The sequence below is a fragment of the Vigna radiata genome, chromosome 1 (assembly GCF_000741045.1).
Source record: "Vigna radiata var. radiata cultivar VC1973A chromosome 1, Vradiata_ver6, whole genome shotgun sequence".
Lineage (NCBI taxonomy): Eukaryota > Viridiplantae > Streptophyta > Magnoliopsida > Fabales > Fabaceae > Vigna > Vigna radiata.
Window position 1 is genome coordinate 11,447,344 of NC_028351.1, and position 21,255 is coordinate 11,468,598.

The 21,255-nt window shown below is 30.2% G+C and overlaps 2 protein-coding genes across 4 annotated transcripts; one reads left to right on the top strand and one right to left on the bottom strand.

Annotated features, from left to right (window-relative positions):
- The first annotated feature begins 4,012 nt into the window (after nucleotides 1-4,012).
- LOC106774187 lies at nucleotides 4,013-11,002 on the top strand. 3 transcript variants are annotated; one of them, XR_002669088.1, is made up of 5 exons: nucleotides 4,013-4,197; nucleotides 4,517-4,664; nucleotides 5,085-5,624; nucleotides 9,011-10,276; nucleotides 10,791-11,002. XR_002669088.1 is itself a non-coding variant. In XM_014661088.2 (4 exons), the coding sequence occupies exons 3-4, from the start codon at nucleotides 5,215-5,217 to the stop codon at nucleotides 10,068-10,070; spliced, it is 1,470 nt and encodes a 489-aa protein (XP_014516574.1). In that variant the 5' UTR covers nucleotides 4,013-4,197; nucleotides 4,517-4,664; nucleotides 5,085-5,214; the 3' UTR covers nucleotides 10,071-10,367. The 3 variants fall into 3 exon arrangements, 2 of the variants coding, with proteins under 2 accessions (XP_014516574.1, XP_014516581.1); XM_014661088.2 differs by lacking the exon at nucleotides 10,791-11,002 and having other exon boundaries at nucleotides 9,011-10,367; XM_014661095.2 differs by lacking the exon at nucleotides 10,791-11,002 and having other exon boundaries at nucleotides 4,522-4,664; nucleotides 9,011-10,367.
- Nucleotides 11,003-13,533: 2,531 nt separating this feature from the next.
- LOC106764817 (protein SPIRAL1-like 2) lies at nucleotides 13,534-16,167 on the bottom strand. The gene is made up of 3 exons (XM_014649252.2): nucleotides 16,056-16,167; nucleotides 14,563-14,861; nucleotides 13,534-13,882 (listed from the first exon to the last, which is right to left on the bottom strand). The coding sequence occupies exons 2-3, from the start codon at nucleotides 14,839-14,841 to the stop codon at nucleotides 13,799-13,801; spliced, it is 363 nt and encodes a 120-aa protein (XP_014504738.1). The 5' UTR covers nucleotides 14,842-14,861; nucleotides 16,056-16,167; the 3' UTR covers nucleotides 13,534-13,798.
- Nucleotides 16,168-21,255: the final 5,088 nt, after the last annotated feature.

The window sequence follows — 21,255 nt, forward strand, 5'->3', positions numbered from 1 at the left end:
ACATACTTTTATGCTTCTTTTCGCTCAAATATTGTCGTAATGCTCTAGTATCAGAAGGATTAATTAAAATTACGTTTGTTTCTCCCTTGCTTATAATAATGCTTCTAGAATTATAAATATTAATTAAAATCAAGTTTGCTTCTCACGAAATTTTGGTTGAAAACGTCTCCTCATTAGGTATTTGAGAAACAATTTTGTTGTGGTTCTTATAATAGAATGCATTTATATAAACACATTTTATTAAACAGTATTATGGAAAGTACATCCAACCATATTTTTATTTATTTTTTTACAATTGAGAAAATACTTTATAAAACATGAAAATGAAAAAAAAATTAGAGAGTACTTTCCAAAATCTTAAAAATTAAATTATGTAACAAAATATACATTTGAAGTGATAAAATATTGTCATATAATTAAAATTGGTTTAAATTTGTATTTAGTTTCTAAACTTTAACGTAAAATTTAAATTTATTATTTTTCAAAATTTTAATATATTTTAGTCATCAAACTTTAAAAAAGAATAATATAATTTTTCTGTTTACTTAAACGTTGATTTGGCCTTTAACTTTTGTGAAGCTTTTTTAATTTGGTCCCAATATTTATTTTTTTTCAAATTGATCCTAATATTCATCAATTTTATTCAATTAAGTTTCTTTTTCCTAACTGCGTTAAAGTATTTAAGGATCACCTATACAAGTGGACATTTTATATTAAGTGGCAATGGTATATGTGAGGTGATTCTATTTTAATTAACTTTAATTTATTTGTATTATTGGAGAACATGAAAGGCGTGAGGTGGAACTCGGTAGAGCATCTGGAAAACTTAGTAAAACATGATGTGAACATAGTGAAGCATGTGAAAAACTCAGTTATTTTTGGAATAAAATAAAACTATGAATTGGGTTTTTATAATATGATAATTAAAATTACAATATAATTTTGAAAATTGATTTAAAATTTAAAATTAAAATCTCGTGCATAGCATGGATCCAATTATTTTATTGAATTAAATATGTTTTGATTCCTAAATTATCTAGTGTTTTTGGTTTTTGTTCATTTTTTAAACTTTATTTTATTTAGGTTTTTCTTTTTAGAAAGTTATGGATTTAATCCTCCGTCACCAACACCATTAATTTTTTTTTTTTACATGACAAATAATGTGCCACTATTTGAGATATGTGTAAGGTGTCATCAGGTTGGCAAGATAATTCGGTGGCAAACGGTGTGCCACATCAACAGTTTGGAAAGGTTGGCAAAACACATATATTGTGTCTCCAAGTCGATAATACATTTGGATAGCTCAGTAGGAAGCTCAGATAGTCCGACAAGGTGAATGGAGAACTCAGATAACTTCGTGAGAAGTTTGGATAGCTCGGTAAAGTGAAGGGAGAACTCAGATAACCTAATGGGAAGTCGAGATAGCTTAGTAAGATGTTTGGAGGACTAAACTAATTTGGTCGGTAGTACCTTACCGAGCTATTTAGACTCTAAACGAGCTATCTAAGTTCTCTGTGCACCTTATAGGATTATTCTAATGCCTAACCAGGTTATACGAATAACTTGTCGACCTGTGAAAACAATACACGTGTATTACCGACTTTATCAAGTTAGGGACGTGACCAAGTTATAAGAATATCTTGTCGGCATATGAAAATAGTATACGTGTATTGTCAACTTTATTAGGTTAGGAACGTGACAACATTTTTCATTGAGCTATCTTACTAACCTAAGACACAGGAAACATTTCTCGAATAAGTTGAGGACGTGACTACATAAAACTAACTGAGTTGGTCATATAAGACTAAATCTATGATTTTTTAAAAAAGAAAGAGATGAAAATAGAATAAAATTTGAAAGAGGAAAAAAACAAAAAAATATATGATAGAAAAAAACATATTTAACCGTAATATTATTCAATGAATTATGACACCTACTAACATTAAAAATATATGACACCTACTAACATTAAAAACATTACGAATTATGACACCTATTAACCATAATATTATTCAAGACTAATACTATATATATCACTTTCGTTGTAGTCATAATGGTCATGGGAGTGTGTGAAGAAATTGTGAGGGTGCAGGAAGGAAAAGAAAAAAATAAAATAGGAAATGAAAGGAGAAATTAGTTGAACTCACATGCATGGATTACGAGATAAAAGGTTTGAAAGATGGAAAACACACGTGCATTGACAAGTTTAAATAAATGCAAAGCTCCCCAGCTCAAAAAGCCCAAAATATCTAAAAAAATCAACTAATTATTAGATTTTAAATTATATCTTTTAAACTATATTTCGAAAAAAAAACTCTTGTATTTAATTAAGAATAATCACTACAGTACTATATATATTTATATTGAAAAGGAGGGAAATGACTACATAGGGTTGTTGGTTTGTGAGAGAGAAAAGAAAATGAAGAAGGGTGTGTGGATGGTGTTGCTGATGATTTACGTTGTGAATGCCAAGTATGAGGGTTTCATAGGCAATAACTTTGAATCAGAGTTTTCATTTGATTCCCATGTCAACAGAATGCTCTATGATGTCAGTCTATCTGTCTGTGGAAAAACAGGCAACAGCAACAACAAAGCTATTCTTTGTCCAGAATTACTGAATTATCGTAGCTGCTTGCCGGAACCAAATGGAGGTGGCCCTAGACGTTTTTGTGCCGATTACACTAGAGGTTGCTAAGAACATATCTCACTCTTTATCATATGAAGTGTTTTTTTTATGTTGTCATAATATCTCATGTTGTATGTATGCAATAATTAATATTAACTGTAATATTGTTTATCATTTGTACTACATGTTCATCAAATGTTGATATATAGAATAATTCCTGTGAGATGGAAAAGTTTCTGAGAAATATATATGCATATTAACCGCAGGAATTTCTGAAACTTTGTATGTAAATTGTGTCAGAAGTTTGAGAAGAGACAAATCACACCAAGTTAATGTGATCACACAGCATAGAAGTAACAAAAAAAGAGTTACGATTGTAACTTATATGTATGAATTGATAAAAGTTGCAAGGGAAATGCAAATGCTCTTTATGTAAAGAGCTGGCTGTTTTATAATACAGACTGAAGTATTAAATTTAATTGTCTTGATTATGCTTTTTGGATCTGAACATAAGTTCGATATAAACTAATGATTTATCAATTCTATAATATTGCATAAGTTTTAGTATATACACAAAATAAAATAACTGATATTAGTCGAATTATAATTTCATAAGTCAAACTTATGTTCGGGTTTAAAACATTCTTTTCAAACAAGATTTGAAAAAAAGAATATTTCAATAGAGTCTTTCAACTAAAATTTCATTTGATTGGACGTTGTTTCTATGAACTATTGAAAAACTTTCTAATATAATATTAAACATTTTTTTACGTATTTAATTTGTTTCTTATAAAAATAATCTCTAAATTGACAAATAACTAAAAAAACTTATAGAAAAAAAAAGTAAGAAGTGAAAGTTTTAAGTCATAAAACACATTAAGAGAAACACATGAAAAACATTTTCAACCAAAAAAAATACATAAAAAGCTGATCACCATGGTAAACTTTACATATTCAAGAATAAACAATTAGTTACAAAAACGGGATTAATGGGTGATTGAATCTTTATCTCCTACTTAACTATTACAATATCTTTTTCTGTATCTAAATCATATAATAATAAGTGCCAAACATTGATCAATACCTTGTTTTTCATGATATAATACAAATATTATTTTCAAATTCTCTTCAATATATTATTTTAACTTTAACCCAGTCGTTTAAAAAATATAGATGAAAATAGAAATTAATCTATCACTGTCACACCTATTTACAAATAATAGACAAATCCAACTTAATAAATAAAACAAGAAAAAAAAAAGTTGTACTTTTTAAAGAAGGTATATTTAAAAAAAAAATATATAAAAGCTTCGGTAATAATTTAAGATTATATTAAAATATGTATAATATATTATGTTATAATAAATTTTAATAATTTCACGGAAATGGAAGGGCAGTGAAATGGCAGAGATAGAAGAGGGTGGTGAGGAAACTCAAAGGAATCGCAGAACGAACTGAGAAAGACAACAACACACAGATCTGTTGGTAATGTTGGAGAACGCAACATAAACCCTCCAAACAGACAGAAATTTGACAGAGAGAATTAGTGAACCGCTGCAAGTGTTACTCAGGTGCGTTCTGCATAAATCGTGACCTAGAAATCAATATAATTTTTTTGCTCGATTTCACAGGAGCCTAAGAAAAAAACGATTCTGCATGCGAGGTAACTAGGTCGGAGGGTGTGGATCCAAAAATCGTCTTAGGATGTTTGAAAATTAGAGAAGAACCTAGCTTAGTTCTCAATTCATGCCATTGCATGACCAGTAGGATGAATGCATATTTACCATTTGCGTTAAATAATGTATGATAGCTAAATGAATTTTGAAAATGAGGGGACTATTTATGATGCTGAATAAAAATAATTAAGGCAAAGATGTTATTGTGCCCCAGAGTAGAGTAAGACAGTGGGATGCAGAGAGAGACCAGAATTTGAGATAACTATCAGAGATGGTATCTGAAAGCTAGGGCTGCAGCGAAAGGGGCTTCCATGACGGCAGAGATCGGAGGAGACATGGAGGCAAAGGAAGGCACGAAACAGGTAAGGAAAACTGAAAACTCTTATTATTGCTTTTGATAATGTTCACACTCAATAGAAAAAGGAAAACTCTAGCTTATATATGTTTTCAGTAAACAGAGGAAGAAGGGTAAAGATGAAAATCCTAACCAAAAACTAACAGAACTAACCGATTACTGCTTCTAAGCAGTAATCCTAACTAACAAACGGTAGTGATGGTAACAACTGTTACTTGATTCGTTTGGTCCATTTGACAGTCAATTAATTTGGAAGTTATGGTTTTAACAACTCATAGTTCTACATCGTCACCATTGGTCTGATCAGGGCATTACCTTGATGACATTAGTTTTTTTTTTTTTTTTTTTTTTTTATAATTTGATCTCCTCATAGGCATTGTTCTCACAGATTCTTTTTTTTCTTACTTTTATTCCAAATTTGTTTCAGGGATGAGAAAGTTTCAGGTTATTGTTGAGCTCAATTGTTCTCTGCAAACTTCCTTGAATGTGGGGGTTTTATCAATGGGTGTTACAAGTGCACAGCCATAAACAATTTGAATCCTTACACACCAACCAGAATGTTGTCTAAAAGAAAACCGCTTTACAGATTCCCGTTCATTCCCGTGTCTGTCCTTGTCATATGCCTCTCGTTCTTGTTGTTGTTCTATTACTATGCGAAACCTAGTGCTCAGATCTCTAGATTGTCCAATATTTCAACATCTCATACCCCTCAATGCTCCAGCCAAGCCCTTACCTTAGGGGAGAAATTCATGTGGTATGCACCTCACAGCGGGTTCAGCAACCAACTTTCAGAGTTCAAGAATGCTATTCTAATGGTTGGCATACTGAATCGAACTTTGGTGGTTCCTCCTATTCTGGATCACCATGCTATTGCTTTAGGTAGCTGTCCAAAGTTTCGGGTCGTAGATCCAAAGGATATTCGGATATCTGTTTGGGATCATGTGATTGAGCTTGTCCAAAGTCGAAGGTTAGTAAGTTTTTTTCACGCATTGCAATTAATGATTTATGATTTTCTGGGTTTTAAGTAGGGCTATTATAGTTATGTAACAATGCAGAGTACTTACACCTGGCCTTGTACAAGCACTGCTGTAGCAGATCAGTTTAGTGTAGTGGACCAAATTGCAGTTGTAAACAATCCTTGTTGCTACACTGTTGATTCTAAAAAAGGTCCCTCTAAACAAGGACATCAGGGCTTTTCTAGAGGTTTATCTTTGGGATTTTAGTTTCCAAAATTGAAGTCAATAGATCCAATTATATTGAAAATGATAAAGAAGACTAGGATTTGGAAGATGATAATTGATAATTCCTATATATGAAACTNGTACTTGACTTTTATTGGTTTTTACATGTATTTTGTTTAAGAGTCCAAACTTTTGAGTAATTTAATGTCAGCTTTGAAAGTTTTGTTGCATTTGTTATACATTATATTAACTAAAGGGTTTTCAAAGTAGTGTCTACCCTTCTAAAGCATTTTTTGAGCCAGCCACTAAGTGCCGTTATTCGAGATTTAAATAGTTGGTATTTTTGTGAAGAAAGCTGGAAGTGATGCTTTGGGTATGTATTTGTCTATATGATTAAGATGAGATTGACTGAATCAATTAAAATTTCACTTACTAAAGCTTCTTCTAAATAAAAGTGTCGGAATGGTGCCTAGAATAACTTCAACATAGATATTTTTTATTTTTATTTTTGTGTATTTAGTTGTTTTGTTTTTATTTTCAGTTTACATTCCTTAGTTGTTGAAGATATTATCATGATTTAACACTATTTGTGCCTACAAATAATATTTGGTCCAATATGTGATATCATGGTGAGATAAGGCAAAGAAGTGTCGTTTTTCGTCCTTGTCAAAAATTATTTTTACAAGAATTATGAATTTCAAATCTGTCAAAGAGATTTGGGATTATCTCAAGAAAGAATACTTTGGCTGTGAAAGAACCAAAGGCATGCAACCGTCCAACTTTGCTAGAGAATTCTGGAGAATTCAAGATGCAGAGCATCAAGGAGACAAAAACAATTAAAAGCTATGCTGATTGGTTGATGAGTATAGCAATTAAAGAGCAACTTGTTGGGAAGCCCTTTCTAGATGAAAAAATTCTTCAAAAAGTTTTGGTTACTGTTCCAAAAAAAATGAGTAAAAATCTCAGCTTTGGAGGAGGAGAAAGACTGGTCAACTATCACCTTAGAAGAATTGGTAAATGCTTTACAAGTTCAGGAGCAAAGAAGAATGATGAGACAAGCGTGTTTTTCACGTAAAAGCACAATTCTAGTGGTGGAAAAGACAAGAAGAACAATAAATGGAAGAACGAAAAGAAAGAAGGCTCCAACAAGGATCAAGGTGAGAACTTTACCCTTGTTCACATTGCAAAAAGACAAATCATCCAAAGGAAAAATGTTAGTGGAGGCCATTTGGGACAGTAGACAGAATATGAAAGTCTAAATCATAAGAGGCATAGGTGACTTTGGAGGAGTAAGAAGATGAGCAACTCTTTGTTGCAACATGTTTGGTTACAATCAACACTTCTAGTGACTCATGTTTAATAGAGAGCGGTTGAACAAACCATATGACCAACGACTAGAGGCCTTTTAGAGAGCTTGACAAAGCTGTTGAACAAATCATCTCTAGCTATTGAAAGCTTGTTAGGTTTGAAGTATATCTCTAATTTTTTATATGTGCTTAACATTGACTAGAATTTGTTGAGTGTTGCACAACTTATGGAGAAAGGCTTCAAAGTCATATTTGAAGATAATTGGTGTTTGATCAAAGATGTACACAAGGCAAAGATGTGTTCAGAGTGAATCTAATGAAGGAGAAGTAAATAGATTTGTCAAGCACAATCACCAATGTTGATCTATGGCATAAAACACTTGGACATTTTCATCTTACAGGAATGTTATACATGCAAAAACATGTCTTGGCCAAAGGTGTCTTAATGATTGAAGACAAGTTGGCAGATTGCGCGGCTTGCCAATTTGTCAGCTAGTCAGAAAACCATTTCCTCAAACCACTTGGAAAGCAACTCAAAGGCTACTAACTAGAGCTTTGAACAAAAAAGGCTCCATTTGAAGGCTAGTTTGGATACAGACCAAATTACCAAATTTGAGAGTTTGTTGTTGTGGTTGTTTTTTCTGTTGTTCCACATGTTAAATATGATAGAAAAAAATGACATTGAGAGTTATTGGATTGACCTCAACACAAACAACCCATTGGGGTGAAATGGGTTTATAGAACTAAACTAAATGCAAATGGTTGTATAAATAAATACATGGAAAGATTATATGCTCAAGTGTTTATAGTAGATTTTTCGTAAACGTTTGCTTCCATTGAATGCCTTGATGCAATCAGAATGTTGCTTGCCTTGGCTGCACACAAAGGTTGGAAAATTTACCATTTAGATGTAAAATCTCCATTTTTAAACGGTATTTACAAGAGGAGATTGTTGTGGAGCTACCAAAAGCGTTTCAAGTCAAGGAACAACAAGACAAGGTTTACAAGCTAAAGAAAGCCTTGTATGATCTTAAGAGGCTCCAAGGGTGGCTTGGTATGTCATAATTGATAATTATCTTCAAAAACTTGGATTTATTAGAAGTGCAAGTGAAGCTACATTATATGTGAAAAAGATAGGAGCAAGAAAAAGATGAATTCTTTAATATATCAAAAAATATGTAAAAGAAATACTGAAGAAATTCTGCATGGAAAATTGCTAGTCAGATTTGTTGGAATTATTCCTAGAATAACCAGAACATAGATATTCTTTATTTAATTTGTTTTAGTTCTGTTGCTTTGTTTTTATATTTGTCGGAGATCTTGAGGAAAGTTAAGGTTGTGGTCTTAGAGGTATAATATTAATCGCTTTGCATCCATCCGATGCGTTAACCATAGTTATACTTACTAAGCCCTCCTTTTCTTTTTGTATGATTTGTTTAGCATACTTGTTTTAGCATTATAAACATTATTAATACTCATATTCCCATCAAGATAAATCGCTCCCCTTACCCTATTCCTGCCTATGTTTGTTATAAGAAGTGATGTCTCTCTTAACAGTGGGACCTGGGAAAAATGGTGATATTTTAAGCTATTTCCATGACAATCAGATACTGACCACTTCGTTCTTTACAATTCCATGATTTTCACGTTGCAAAAATGTTTCTAGTAGTTGTTGGCTTGTTGGTTTCGTATATGATTGCTAACAAAGTTTCCTATTATATCATAATAATAGCATTGGCTGTAACAATGGAAGAAAAATTTAAGGGCATGAATGCCTTTCTTGCATAATTTCTGTATTATTGAAATTTTATATCTGAGATCGAATTTCACTTTGTGTGTAAATTAATTAGTCATTGTTCTTGCAGGTATATATCCATTGCTGAAATTATTGACATCACATCATTAGTTTCTTCCTCTCTTGTTCGAGTGATTGATCTTAGGGATTTTGTATCGATATGGTGTGGCATCAGCTTAGATTTGGCTTGCGTAGCAGATACAAAGTTGCATTCCCCTGTTTCTAAAAGCCTTAACCAATGTGGATCTCTGCTAGCTGGGCTTCATGGTAGTATTGAAAAGTGTATATATGCTGTCAATGAGGATTGCAGAACTACAGTATGGACTTACAATGAAGATGGGCATGGAGACGGTATGCTAGATTCATTTCAACCCGATGAAAAACTGAAGCAGAAAAAGAAAATATCATATGTTAGAAGACGGAAGGATGTATTTAAGACTCTAGGACCTGGTTCTGAAGCTGAATCAGCCTCACTGCTGGCATTTGGAACCCTTTTCTCTGCCACATACAAAGGTTCTGAACTATATGTGGATATCCGTGAGTCTAATCAGAATCAGAGATTTCTATCTCTTAAGGAGAAGACTAAACTTCTTTCCTTTGTCCCAGAAATTTTGATAGCTGGAAAGGAGTTTGCTAAACAAACCATAAGGGCTCCATTTCTTTGCGCACAACTTAGATTGTTGGATGGGCAGTTTAAGAATCATCAAAAGGCCACATTTCAAGGATTAAGGCAAAAACTAGAATCTTTAAGGAAGGAAGGTCCTCTACCAATTCATATTTTTATAATGACTGATCTTCCTGGAGATAATTGGACTAATACTTATTTAGGTGATTTAGTTAGTGAGAATCACAAATATAAGTTATACTTTTTGAAAGCGAATGATAAGCTGATTAAGCGAGCAGCTATAAAACTCATGACAGCTGGTCATGGGCAGAGGTTCCTATCAAATTCATATAGTGTAATTGGTAACAAGTATTGTTCCAGTCAGAGATTGCCAGATTTACTTCTTTATGTTGAGCAGACTGTATGCAGCTGCGCATCTCTAGGTTTTGTTGGAACACCTGGGTCAACAATTGCTGAAAACATAGAACTCATGAGAAAATTTAGCTCAAGTTCTCAGAAATGTTGATGATTTTGTGGAAAAGCAGTGAATGCTGATAGGGGTTTTAGGATTGATGGGGTGGGAGTTCAATCATGTTTGTACTAGAAGATGGTTGAATACGCCATGTTCTGAGATATCCTTTCCTCAAATTTTGATGATTCGTCAGCTTTGTGAGGCAACAGTCATCTGTTAGGAGATAGACACTACAGTCAAGAGCATTGTTGTTATTTTAGGTATGAACTCTGCTGCTCGTGTTTTATCCCCAAAGGTTAAGGAGTGTTATTTTATTGCCTAATTAAAAGAACATTTTTTTTCCTTATAACAGTAGTAATTTCTTCACAAAGCATTCTCGGAACTCATTTCTTTTTACCAAAAACAGATTGCGTTAACCTTTCCAAGCATACTCTCTTGATGCGCTCCTGTTTTTTTTTTTTTTTTTTTCACATAAATAGTTAATTCAGAGTGACCATTATTGTTTGATATATCCATAACCAGAAGTATGGATGAAGGAGGAAAAAGTAATTTAAACCATGAAGTAAATTAGCATTTCATGAGATTTCGGTTAACCTTTTTATGTTTACATGCTTTCTCTCTCCTACTGAATAAAGTTTATGGCTAGTTTGTTACATTTGAACTTGCTTTGTTTCTTGCTTCCACTTTGTACCTTGTTCTACTTTTAACATAAGGCAGTATGCTAAATTGTGGTTGTTTGGATCATAACATGTTCTTTTGCCCTCCAACTTGGAGTGGAGCTGGTGTTTATGACATCACAATGGCTCCAATGCCTGAGATTTTGTATCGTCTGGAGCAAGTTGAATTGCTACTTCGTGTAAGACAAGAACACTACCAAATTGTTTCCAGTCACGATTGTAGTATGCTTGAGGCGTGCTAATTTACAAAAGAATGAATGTGTAGTTACTTCTGAATTATAATATATTGACTGAGGATTTGTTTGGATACTTAATTTTCTTCCTTCTTTCCTTCTACATAGATCTCGAGTGTTGTGGAATATGGTTTGGTTTGAAGCAAACCATGCCAGTTTCCACCAATTAGAAATCAATTGACATTGCTTATGGCATCAACTCTGTTCAATATTCTGTAAGGAGAGTGTTACTATTAAAAGGAACGAACGCTTAATAAATAATACAACTTTTAATTAATTTCCTGTTAAGAATGTTTTATTATCTCATATATTAAAAACCGCAATTCATTAATAGAAAAGCAACACGCTGCTGATTTTCATTCAACTTCCATTTGCCACAAAATTCATCCAATGTAAATTCAAATAAAAAAGATATGTCAATTGTAGATTTTATTTCAAGTTAAGAGTTGCATCATTCTAGAAAAACAGAATCCATGTGGCAATGTAGGGTTGGGTTAAGTAATTTTAACAAGGTTTGTTGAATAGTTTGTTGTCAATTTTGTTCATTCTTTTTTATTCCATCGAGACACTAAAAAACATTAAAGAGGTGCACAACGTTTCTAAAACTAGAACAAAAACATGACCATGATGAACTACAACATATATTGTTTTATTTGTTTCCTTCCCCTAGTAACAAACGAATTTTCCTCTCTTCATTTGTTCCAAGATTTGGACAACTCTTCAATCTCATACACAATATTAATTTAACAGTAATTGAAGAAATAATCCAATAATCTCAGAGAAAAGTGGAGTCACACTGTTGCAGAATCCATTCAAGCAATTAGCAATAAGAGTCATAATATGATTTTATTCATTAGGAGTAATGAGTAAGCAAATTCTAGAACCTCCCATTAGGAATTATTGTTAGAAGGGATGGTTATATATATAGGAATTGTAAATTCTGTTTTGGACAGTCAGTAAAAGTATTTTCTCAGTCTTTCTCTCTCTTTAGAAGGTTTTTCTGTCCTTTAATACAGAGACTCTTTGCATTCACATTTTGCATTCGCATCATTTGGTGCTCTGGTTTCTTCCCATCATGTCGGAATCCGTTCCCAAGACCCAGTCAGAAAAAATGGACGAGATGCTCCATAACATGTCTCTTGTCATCGTCAAGACACGATATAATGACTAGTAAAACTCATCAAAGAATATATGAAATGAATTTTTTGTGAGTTTAAATTAACTTGTATACATGAAAAATAATTTTTTGAGAAATATCAAAGAATTACATCATGTTTTTTTTAATGTTTTATTTTTATAGACAATACAATTCATGTATGTGTTACGTTGCTACCGATCATATCTTGTTGATAAGAAAATATATGAAAGAACTAATCTTAAGAAATACTAGGTGTTAAATTGAGTTAAAGTGACTCATAAAGTTGATTAATTACGGGTTGAACTAAAAAAGATTTAGTTCAAATTTATTTTTTGATGAATTATAAATTTTGTAACTCAATACTAAGGACTAATAAGTAGGATCGAATATTTTATTTTTATAATTTATTTTATACATTTATGTAGTATTTATGGTACTGTAATAAAACTATATTGGCTCATTCAAATTCTTTTATATAGTATCAGAATAAAAGTGTTTACCTAATTTTTTAAATATTATTATAAAAGTAATAATTAAAAATTGAAATTATACGATAAAAAAATTTTATTGATCAATATTTTAATGTTTAAAAATCAAATTGCAAATCTGTATAATTTTAATAAAATTATTTACAATAAAAACAGTAAATAATATTGATAAAAAACTATAATAAAAATATTATTATTAATGAATTATAGATTAACCTACTCTTAATTTGCCTCAAACTTTTAAAAGTAAGTGAGTCGAACTTACTTCAATCCACATCCCAAAAATTAAAACTTTCTCATCATGCCTCATACTTGTCATAGCTCAACTTTTTTCAGAAATAAATAGCATAAATTAACTAACATTCTTGAACCATTAGCTTAAATGTTGGCTCTAAAACTACTTCGAAATTAAGGTTTATAAATGAAATAAAATAAAATATTCAATATGCGTCTTTCATAATTTTTAACTTAAAAGAGACGATTTCTTAAAGAATAAGAGTCTGCAAGAGCAGAGAACAGATAAGAGATAAACGAAACAAAATAGGAAAAAATAAAATATATGGATGGAAAAACTGTTTTTATTTTAAAAAAAACTATCTATCATTAATAAAAACTAATTTTGATTTATAAAGTTTTAAGCTAATTCACTTTTTTTTAACATTTTGAAAAAAAAAAATCTTACTGTTTGTAAAAGAGCCTTCATTTCATAATAAAAATATAAAAGTAAATATATACATTTGACCACACTTTAATTTAAAAATACTATTTCTAATCTGTTGAATAATTTTTTAAAGAATAGGGTTACTTTGAATATTTCAAAAATTAACTTTGTTAAATAGTGGAATGGAACTATGAAGAAAAAAAATTGATTCCATTCAAAAAAAAATACATTCACTAACACTTTAACCCTAATATGTTATAAAATTTTCAAACAAATACTGTTACTTTCCTTAAAAATCTCAAGAAAAAAAAATATAAAAATACTATAAAAATTGAAGTTGATTTCATAATGGAACTTTAGCTCATTGGCACAGTAAATTGCTTAATTGAAACCCACACAATAGCACAGAACAACAAACCTAGAATCAGCTTAGTTTAGGCCATCAGCCACACCAGCATTGTCAAGAGGTTCAGTAGAATAACAGAAGAAGAAAGTTCACTGGTCTAAACACAATGCAATGAGAACACTATCTATTTTACACATGATTCATCATCATGGTAGATTTGAACCACAGCCATGAATTAATTAATTCCCTGGAGGACCACCAAAGAGGTATCCCAAGGAAGATCCACCTCCTGGAGCAGCATGAACCTTGGTAGATGGTCGATCCTGCACCCCAAAACCAAACCATCATTAAAAACAAGTTCAATTGTTTTAGGCATTCAAAAAATAAATTTTAAATAAAACTGATACATTTTAACATAAATTGTTTTATTAGTAAATAAAAATGTCTCATTCTTAAATTTATTTAAGCTTGTCTAACCCTTAAGCCACATCATTGTTGAGTGTTAACTCAACAAAGAGGAAGCCAGCAGCAGCCTTGCAAATATTACATAAGTTGCACAAAGTACAGTATTTGTAAACTCATATTATGTCAAGAACAGGAGGTAGGATTTATGTTATTCTTCCAACCAAAAAGGCAAGAGAACCATGAAAGGTAGCTTAAGCAGAGAGACATGAACTATTCTTAAAGTTTTGAAAGCTTTGCGCTAGAAATTTCTGCTAAAAGGATCTCCCACAATGTAGTACTACTGCAATTAAAAACCATAGACTTTGTTTTGCCCCTTAATTTTATCAACACCAAACTTGTAACTTCACTACTTTTAGCTGGACAATACTAGGAAATGCAAGAGGAGGAGACTCCAAAATGCATCAAATTTACTGTGAAAGCTTCTAGTACTTCCTAGGCTAATGTAAGTGGAGAGAAACAAGAATATTTAAAGCAAAGTTGAAGAAAGGGCAGGTTAAAATTAAAACAATCATAATAGATAACTTGGAAAGATAATTACAGTGAGAAAGTTGCCACAGTTTTGGCCATCAGCACGATGGTAATTGTTTTTGAGACTTCCAGGAATTCCAGCAGGAATTTGCTTTTCAACTGGTGCTGGACTTTGCTGCTTTTCAACTGGTGCTGGACTTTGCTGCTTCTCAACTGGTGGTGAAGGAGCACTAGCATTTTGAGTGCGTGCAGCCTGGTTAGCACTTTGAACATTGCTGGCAGGCTCCCCACTGCCGAAGAGGTAACCCAAGGAACTCTGGCCACCACCAGCACTCACACCACGACCCATTTTCCCTCTGTTTGGTGATGCTAAACAACCAAAATAGCAGCATCACACTTTTTGTCACTAGGAATTTTACATCCAAAATTCACAGAAGAACAAAAACAACAGACTCATATGCAGCATATATAACCAAGAGCCATCAGAAATCAACAAAAAGCAACAACTACCTACAATTGATTCCTTATTTAAACCAGTGAAGTATTTATTATGTACTCCAATGTAAGTAATGGGATTGGTTTTCAATGAACTCGGATAAATATTTTACATTTAAAAAAACACATAAACTTTCAATGAGCATACACACATGAGTAAGCTAATCAGTTGGTAGAATGGAAAATGCAGATGTCAAAAACGAAATGAATAGGGAAATGGCAAGATTGAGAATTGGGAAAATTTAAAGCTATGCATGTAGAGGCCAACAAAATGATTTAAAAGGTTTTCACGTCTTACTCAGAAGAGTAAAACCGATATAAATAAATACTGTTATTTTCCTAATTCATTCTTTAATTCGTGCAATTTTATGTAGAACATTAACATTTTATTTTGACAGAAACATAGATCTCAATTTTATTATTGAAGAGGATCAGACGAAGAGGGCACTCTGTCCTGTTTCTTCTACCCTACAATGAAATCATAATTTATTCCGTTGCATCCCTTTTGTTTTTGCCTTGAGGTGCTTCTTTCAGGACAGATCAAGCAAAACCAAAATCATTCCAGTGCCAGACCCTCCTGATCTAGCCATGCTCAAATTGCATGGATTCAAAAACCTTAAAGGCACAAAATTGAATAAGAAAACCGATGGAATCAGATGCTAGATCTCAAGACAAACTACCCATCAACAAATCAGAGCTAAAGAAGCCATTTTTAATCGATTCAATCATGAAAAACACAATCTAGAACACCCCAAAACAGGATTCACAATCCAGGTCACAACCCACCACTCCAAACTATTAAGAAACTAACAAATCTAAACTTGGTAGTAACAAAAAAGCCAAATTACCACCAACAAAAGAAATCCAATAAGCATGCAGTAAAAAAATGTGCCAGAAATTAAAGCACAAAACCATTTTTTTTTCAAAGAACATCATGAGTTAACACGAAACATTATCACCGTACAGTATTAAACAGCACACGAAACACAGATTACTGAAACCCAGAAAGGAAATTAGACAATACATGAATGGTAACGAAGCAAGAAGTGAGATCTGAATTTTTCGTACCTTTGTTGATGCTGAGACCACTCACTCACTGATGGCAACCGAGAGTCGGTGACGTTAGAAGCGAGGCACACTTTGTAACAGCTATCTGAAACAGATATTTATAAAGGAGCCAACTTTTTTTCAAAAACAAGAATAACATTTTTAAATTAAATTTTTTAAAATTAAGTGACCGCTAATAATTTTATTTCAAGAGAATAATTTTTTATTTAATTCCCTGAACCATTTTTTTTCAAACTGTAACATTTAAACACTAATTCAACACTAAATTGTAATTTTTGAGAATTTTAACATTCAAGTTATAAACCAAGAGAATAATTTCTCATTAGATTTGACGATAAAATCGAATTCATAAGCCTTTTACATTTTTATAAATTAAATTAAAGTTATTATTATTTTATGGGTAAAATATATTTTTACTTTTTAAATTTAAAATCAAAATTAATCTTTTTTATGGGTAAAGTATATTTGTGATTGTCAGTCAAAATTTCCAATGAAAATTGATCATAAACAAAATAAGAAAAACATGTTATATTAATAACCCAATTATAAAACAATTACCAATTATCTATATTTAAAATAGTCATTTGCTTGGTTTTAGAAAAAAAAAAAAAAAAGCTTAAATAATTTTTAAGAATTATTCTCCAATCACATTTAAAATTTGATCTTGATAACATATAAAGTAAAATGTTAAATTTGATTGGAGAAGAACACTAACAGCTATAATAAAGGTGTATATAAGGTTTGTCTTTTTTAAAATTTGAAAATTTTGAAGAATGGTTCTGAAAGAAGGTGAATCAAGTGAGCTGGATTTTGGGCCCACAGCAGAGTCCATGGATGGGCCCACTAGCCATGTCTGGCAAGCACAATAATGTCCCTCACGTGCATAGGTTTTGGTTGTCGTAGCCAAATAAATTTCACTTCACCAGAACGTTTCATGCATCAAATATAGCAGTTATAAATTAAAAAAATAAAAAATCATTATTTATTATAATTGTTTTTTACGGATTTTAATTTAAAACTTTCATACTTTTAATTTTTAATATTAAATCTTAAATACTAAATGAAATTGCTATTTACTTCTTAATTTAAACTTGTTTGATAAAGACATTTGTAAGAGGTAATAGATATGCCAATAATGATAATAATTGTAATAGTGATTGTAACAATGATATGAAGTGATAGTATTAATGATAACCAAATAATCATAAAAAGATATAAAAGATGACAACTATTCTTATTAAGTATGGTGAGAACTTGCAAGGATGATAATAAGACAGTTATTAATTCTTTAAATAATTGTTAGCAATAAACTATAGGTGAAAGAAAATATTAATTTACAAAATGCATTGCCTGTTCCAAACTTATTAGATGGGAGCAAATCTTTAATATTTTATATATTTATGAAAAAGGTGTATTATTAGGTGTATTTATAGAAAGAGGAATATTCCAGAAGTTTCTCAATCTGATTTATTATTCTTCTTAAAATTAAATATATTTTTGGTTTTCATACTAGTTTAAAAAGCTGTGTTTTATTTTTAAATTAAATAATACATATTTCATTCATACATTTTATAAAAGTATGAAAAATTAAATGATACGTAGAGATTATATATAACCTATTATGGAATTATTTTATTTGTTATATGATAAATACTTTATATATTATTTATTGGAAGAATATTTTATATTATTTTTATAAAATATAGAGACAAAATATGTATATAATTAATCTAAAAATGAAACATGATTTTCAAAAATAATTTAAAGATAAAGAAACGTATTTGACTATTTTTATATGATAAATAAATCGAATAAAAAGAATAATAATTAATTAAAGTTGTGATAATGATAATAATAATAATAATTAATAAAATTATGATAATGATAATAACTTACCAATTGAGTGTTATATTTCTCTCCTGAAATATTAGTATATATATAAGTACACATCTTTGTGGTTAATATATAAATATTGTTTAATATGCAACAATAATATAAAATATGTTTGGTAGGATTAATAAGTCAATTATATAAATTAATTTCATCAATACAAAAATATAATAAAATATCTGAAAATATTTTTTTTTTACAATTTTCAAATTTGTAGCTTATTTCATTCTTTTAAATTATCATTAGTTTATATTATATATATATATATATATATATATATATATATATATATATATATATATATTATTTGAAACCATATGAGGTATGTTAATCAAATATTAAAATATTCTGAACCTAATTAATCTAAGTGCAGTAAAGTAAAAATCTAGAATATCATTTATAAAGCATACCTGTTAAGTAAAAATCTAGAATATCATTTATAAAATAGGTACTGTTAATTTATTCTTATATTTATTAAACATATATCTTAAATCTTGCTGATTTGAATATGGGAATGTTTACAACAACAAACGAAGATACCAAAGTGAAACTAATATGTCATAGATTGTTGAAGTACATGTAAATCTTATAAAAATGTCTCGTAATTGCAAAAATATTATTCATCAAAAATCATAATAATAATAATAATAATAATAATAATAATAAAGTATTTGATTTAATTTCACTTACCATTTTAATCACCTGTGTTTATTTTTCATATAAAAAAAATGGAGGGATGGTGAGAAGACATTATCAGTGTCATCATCAACAGCTGACACTAACTAATAACTCACTTCGTACCAAAGTAGGAAAATCTAACTACAAACAAGACAAAGACCTTCGATAATACAAATACCATTTTTTTTTTCATGGCCTATAAGGTTGTATGTTTTTATGCTATATAATCAAAGAGTTTATACGTACCCGAAGTCAATCAAAACCCCAAACCATCTTATAACAAAGAGATTCAACTTTTAAATACGAACTTTATAGATTCATCCAAGCAAAGTTCATTAATATATTTTATTATTATTATTATTTTATTATCTTATTATCTTATATTAATTATTAATAAAGATCTATCAAATCATATATATAACAAGAAGTGAACACACACTACTGTTTATTATTAAATATGATTCATATATTTCCTTATTTACTTAAATATTAGATGATTTTTTATAAGTAAATATTATCTTTGATCTTCTTTAGAGTTTGTCTAGATCACTCAACACCAACAATTCAGTCTTCAAAAGTAGTTAACTATTTAGTCTTCAAAAGTAGTTAACTATTCTAATTTTATTGCATTGTCATGTATGGTTCAACTTTTATAATCTTGTAAGAGGTGAAAAGGATAGAAAAGGATTGAGTTTAACTTTTATATTGATATAATATCAAATTGAATGACTTTGTGAATAATTTATTATAATAAAATTTTAAGAAATACAATACAAGAAAATCGTATTCACGAATAATACAAGAAAATCGTATTTATGGATGACGAATATAAATTTAAATTATATATATATATATATATATATATATATATATATATATATATATATATATATATATATATATTTTTGTTAGTAATTATCGACGATTTTAAATTTGTCAGTAAAATATGTGATATGATCATTTTCTTCATTCTCATCTTCTGTTTCATTTATTTATTTTTCTAATAAGTGACGTTGATCACTCAATGTGCCACCACCATCAATCCAAGTCATTTTCACTAGGCCACCATTATTATTGTCACTAATAAGCTTAATTGGCATCATTGATGTCACCAATGTTCCCTTCTACATCAGTAACTGGTGAGCCTCTATGTTAGCACCTTCTGCATCAACCACCATGCCTTTGTGTCAGCCATCGGTGATCCTCTACGTCAACCACCATCCTTTGCATCACCCATAAGCTCGTTTAGGCACCTTCTTCTTCTTCTTTCGTAACTTTGATGGTAAGGTATCGACAAAACTTTTGTAATAAATTTTACAGAGTCATTTCTTTTTGACAAAAGTATCTCTTGATAAATTTAAATGTGACATCCATTAGTAATATTCATCGATACACAAACTTCTTGCTGTGATACATAAAATGCAAATAAAGAAAGACTACGTGAAGCATGACAACTTGATGTAAATTACATCAAGCATCAACCATTTTCTTCTACTTGCAGTGTTAAGGACGTTACGTACCTTAATGACTAGAAACATGTGAAAAGGGCTTTAAAATTTGAGTTACCAGTTTCAATCCTTTTAAAATCTAGTCGTGGAATACTACTTTCCTGATTCTCAAACTCGTTTTCAACATCATTAATTCAACCCAACATTGTCCGAACAACCCAACATTGTCCCAACAATAGCCCACCCTAGTCCAAGAGCCACAACCCCAATAAGAAGACAATAATTTTGATGATTATGTAGATTATTAAAACTTTTTTTTTTTGTTTATTATGTGTTTTCTATTATGTGGATACATTATTTATCTATCAACATATTATTACTTCAATAACTTATTTTATACCATATTTGGTATTTTGATATAGTATTGTAGACAATTGATGTCTGGACATTGGAAAGTGTTGTATATCTCTGATTAGGTAGAAATATAGCAAGTTTGGACATAAAGATTATAGTTAATTGCACTTGTATTATTTGTTTATTTGAGATAAATATTGACAATTTTGTTTGGATGCAAAGAGCATAGTTGAATGCATTACATTTATTGATGGAATAATTTATTAATAATGTTCTACCAATTTAACGATGGAAAAATCCTTCGATAATGTTTAATATAGAACGCTTATTAAAGTATGTTATTACTGACGAAAAAAATCTATCAGTATACAGATGACAAAAAATATGACAAAAAATTTGTCAATAAAACACATTTAATGAAAAAAAATGAGATCGTTTGTAATTATCAAAGAATTTCACGTTTTGTCAATAAATATTACTGATTGTGTTATCATCGATGAATTTTTGTCCGAAAAGAAGACATTTAATGACAAATTTGTGTTGTATTTTTACGGATTATGGTCGTCAATAATACTTATGGATTAATTAATGTATATGTCCATTAGAATAATTTAAGTTAAATGTTTTTTTAGTCCTTAAACTATAACGTGAAATTGAGATTCGTTCATGTCCAAAACTTTTATACTTTTTGATCCTTAAACTTAAAAAAAATGAATGGATATAGTCATTTTAACCTAATTACGTTAAATGATTTTGACATATCAAGCATGTTTCTAAGTTGATATTAAAACGAAAATGTGTTAAATGATATAAACAACTCAAATGATAAC

What these genes read in the sequence shown, in the direction of transcription:
- LOC106764817 (XM_014649252.2), bottom strand. Translation starts at nt 14,841, where the DNA reads ATGGGTCGTGGTGTGAGTGCTGGTGGTGGCCAGAGTTCCTTGGGTTAC. An exon ending in ACTGTGGCAACTTTCTCACT is followed by an intron (nt 13,883 to 14,562) that starts GTAATTATCTTT and finishes TTTGGGGTGCAG; the next exon opens with GATCGACCATCTACCAAGGT.
- LOC106774187 (XM_014661088.2), top strand. Translation starts at nt 5,215, where the DNA reads ATGTTGTCTAAAAGAAAACCGCTTTACAGATTCCCGTTCATTCCCGTG. An exon ending in GAGCTTGTCCAAAGTCGAAG is followed by an intron (nt 5,625 to 9,010) that starts GTTAGTAAGTTT and finishes TTGTTCTTGCAG; the next exon opens with GTATATATCCATTGCTGAAA.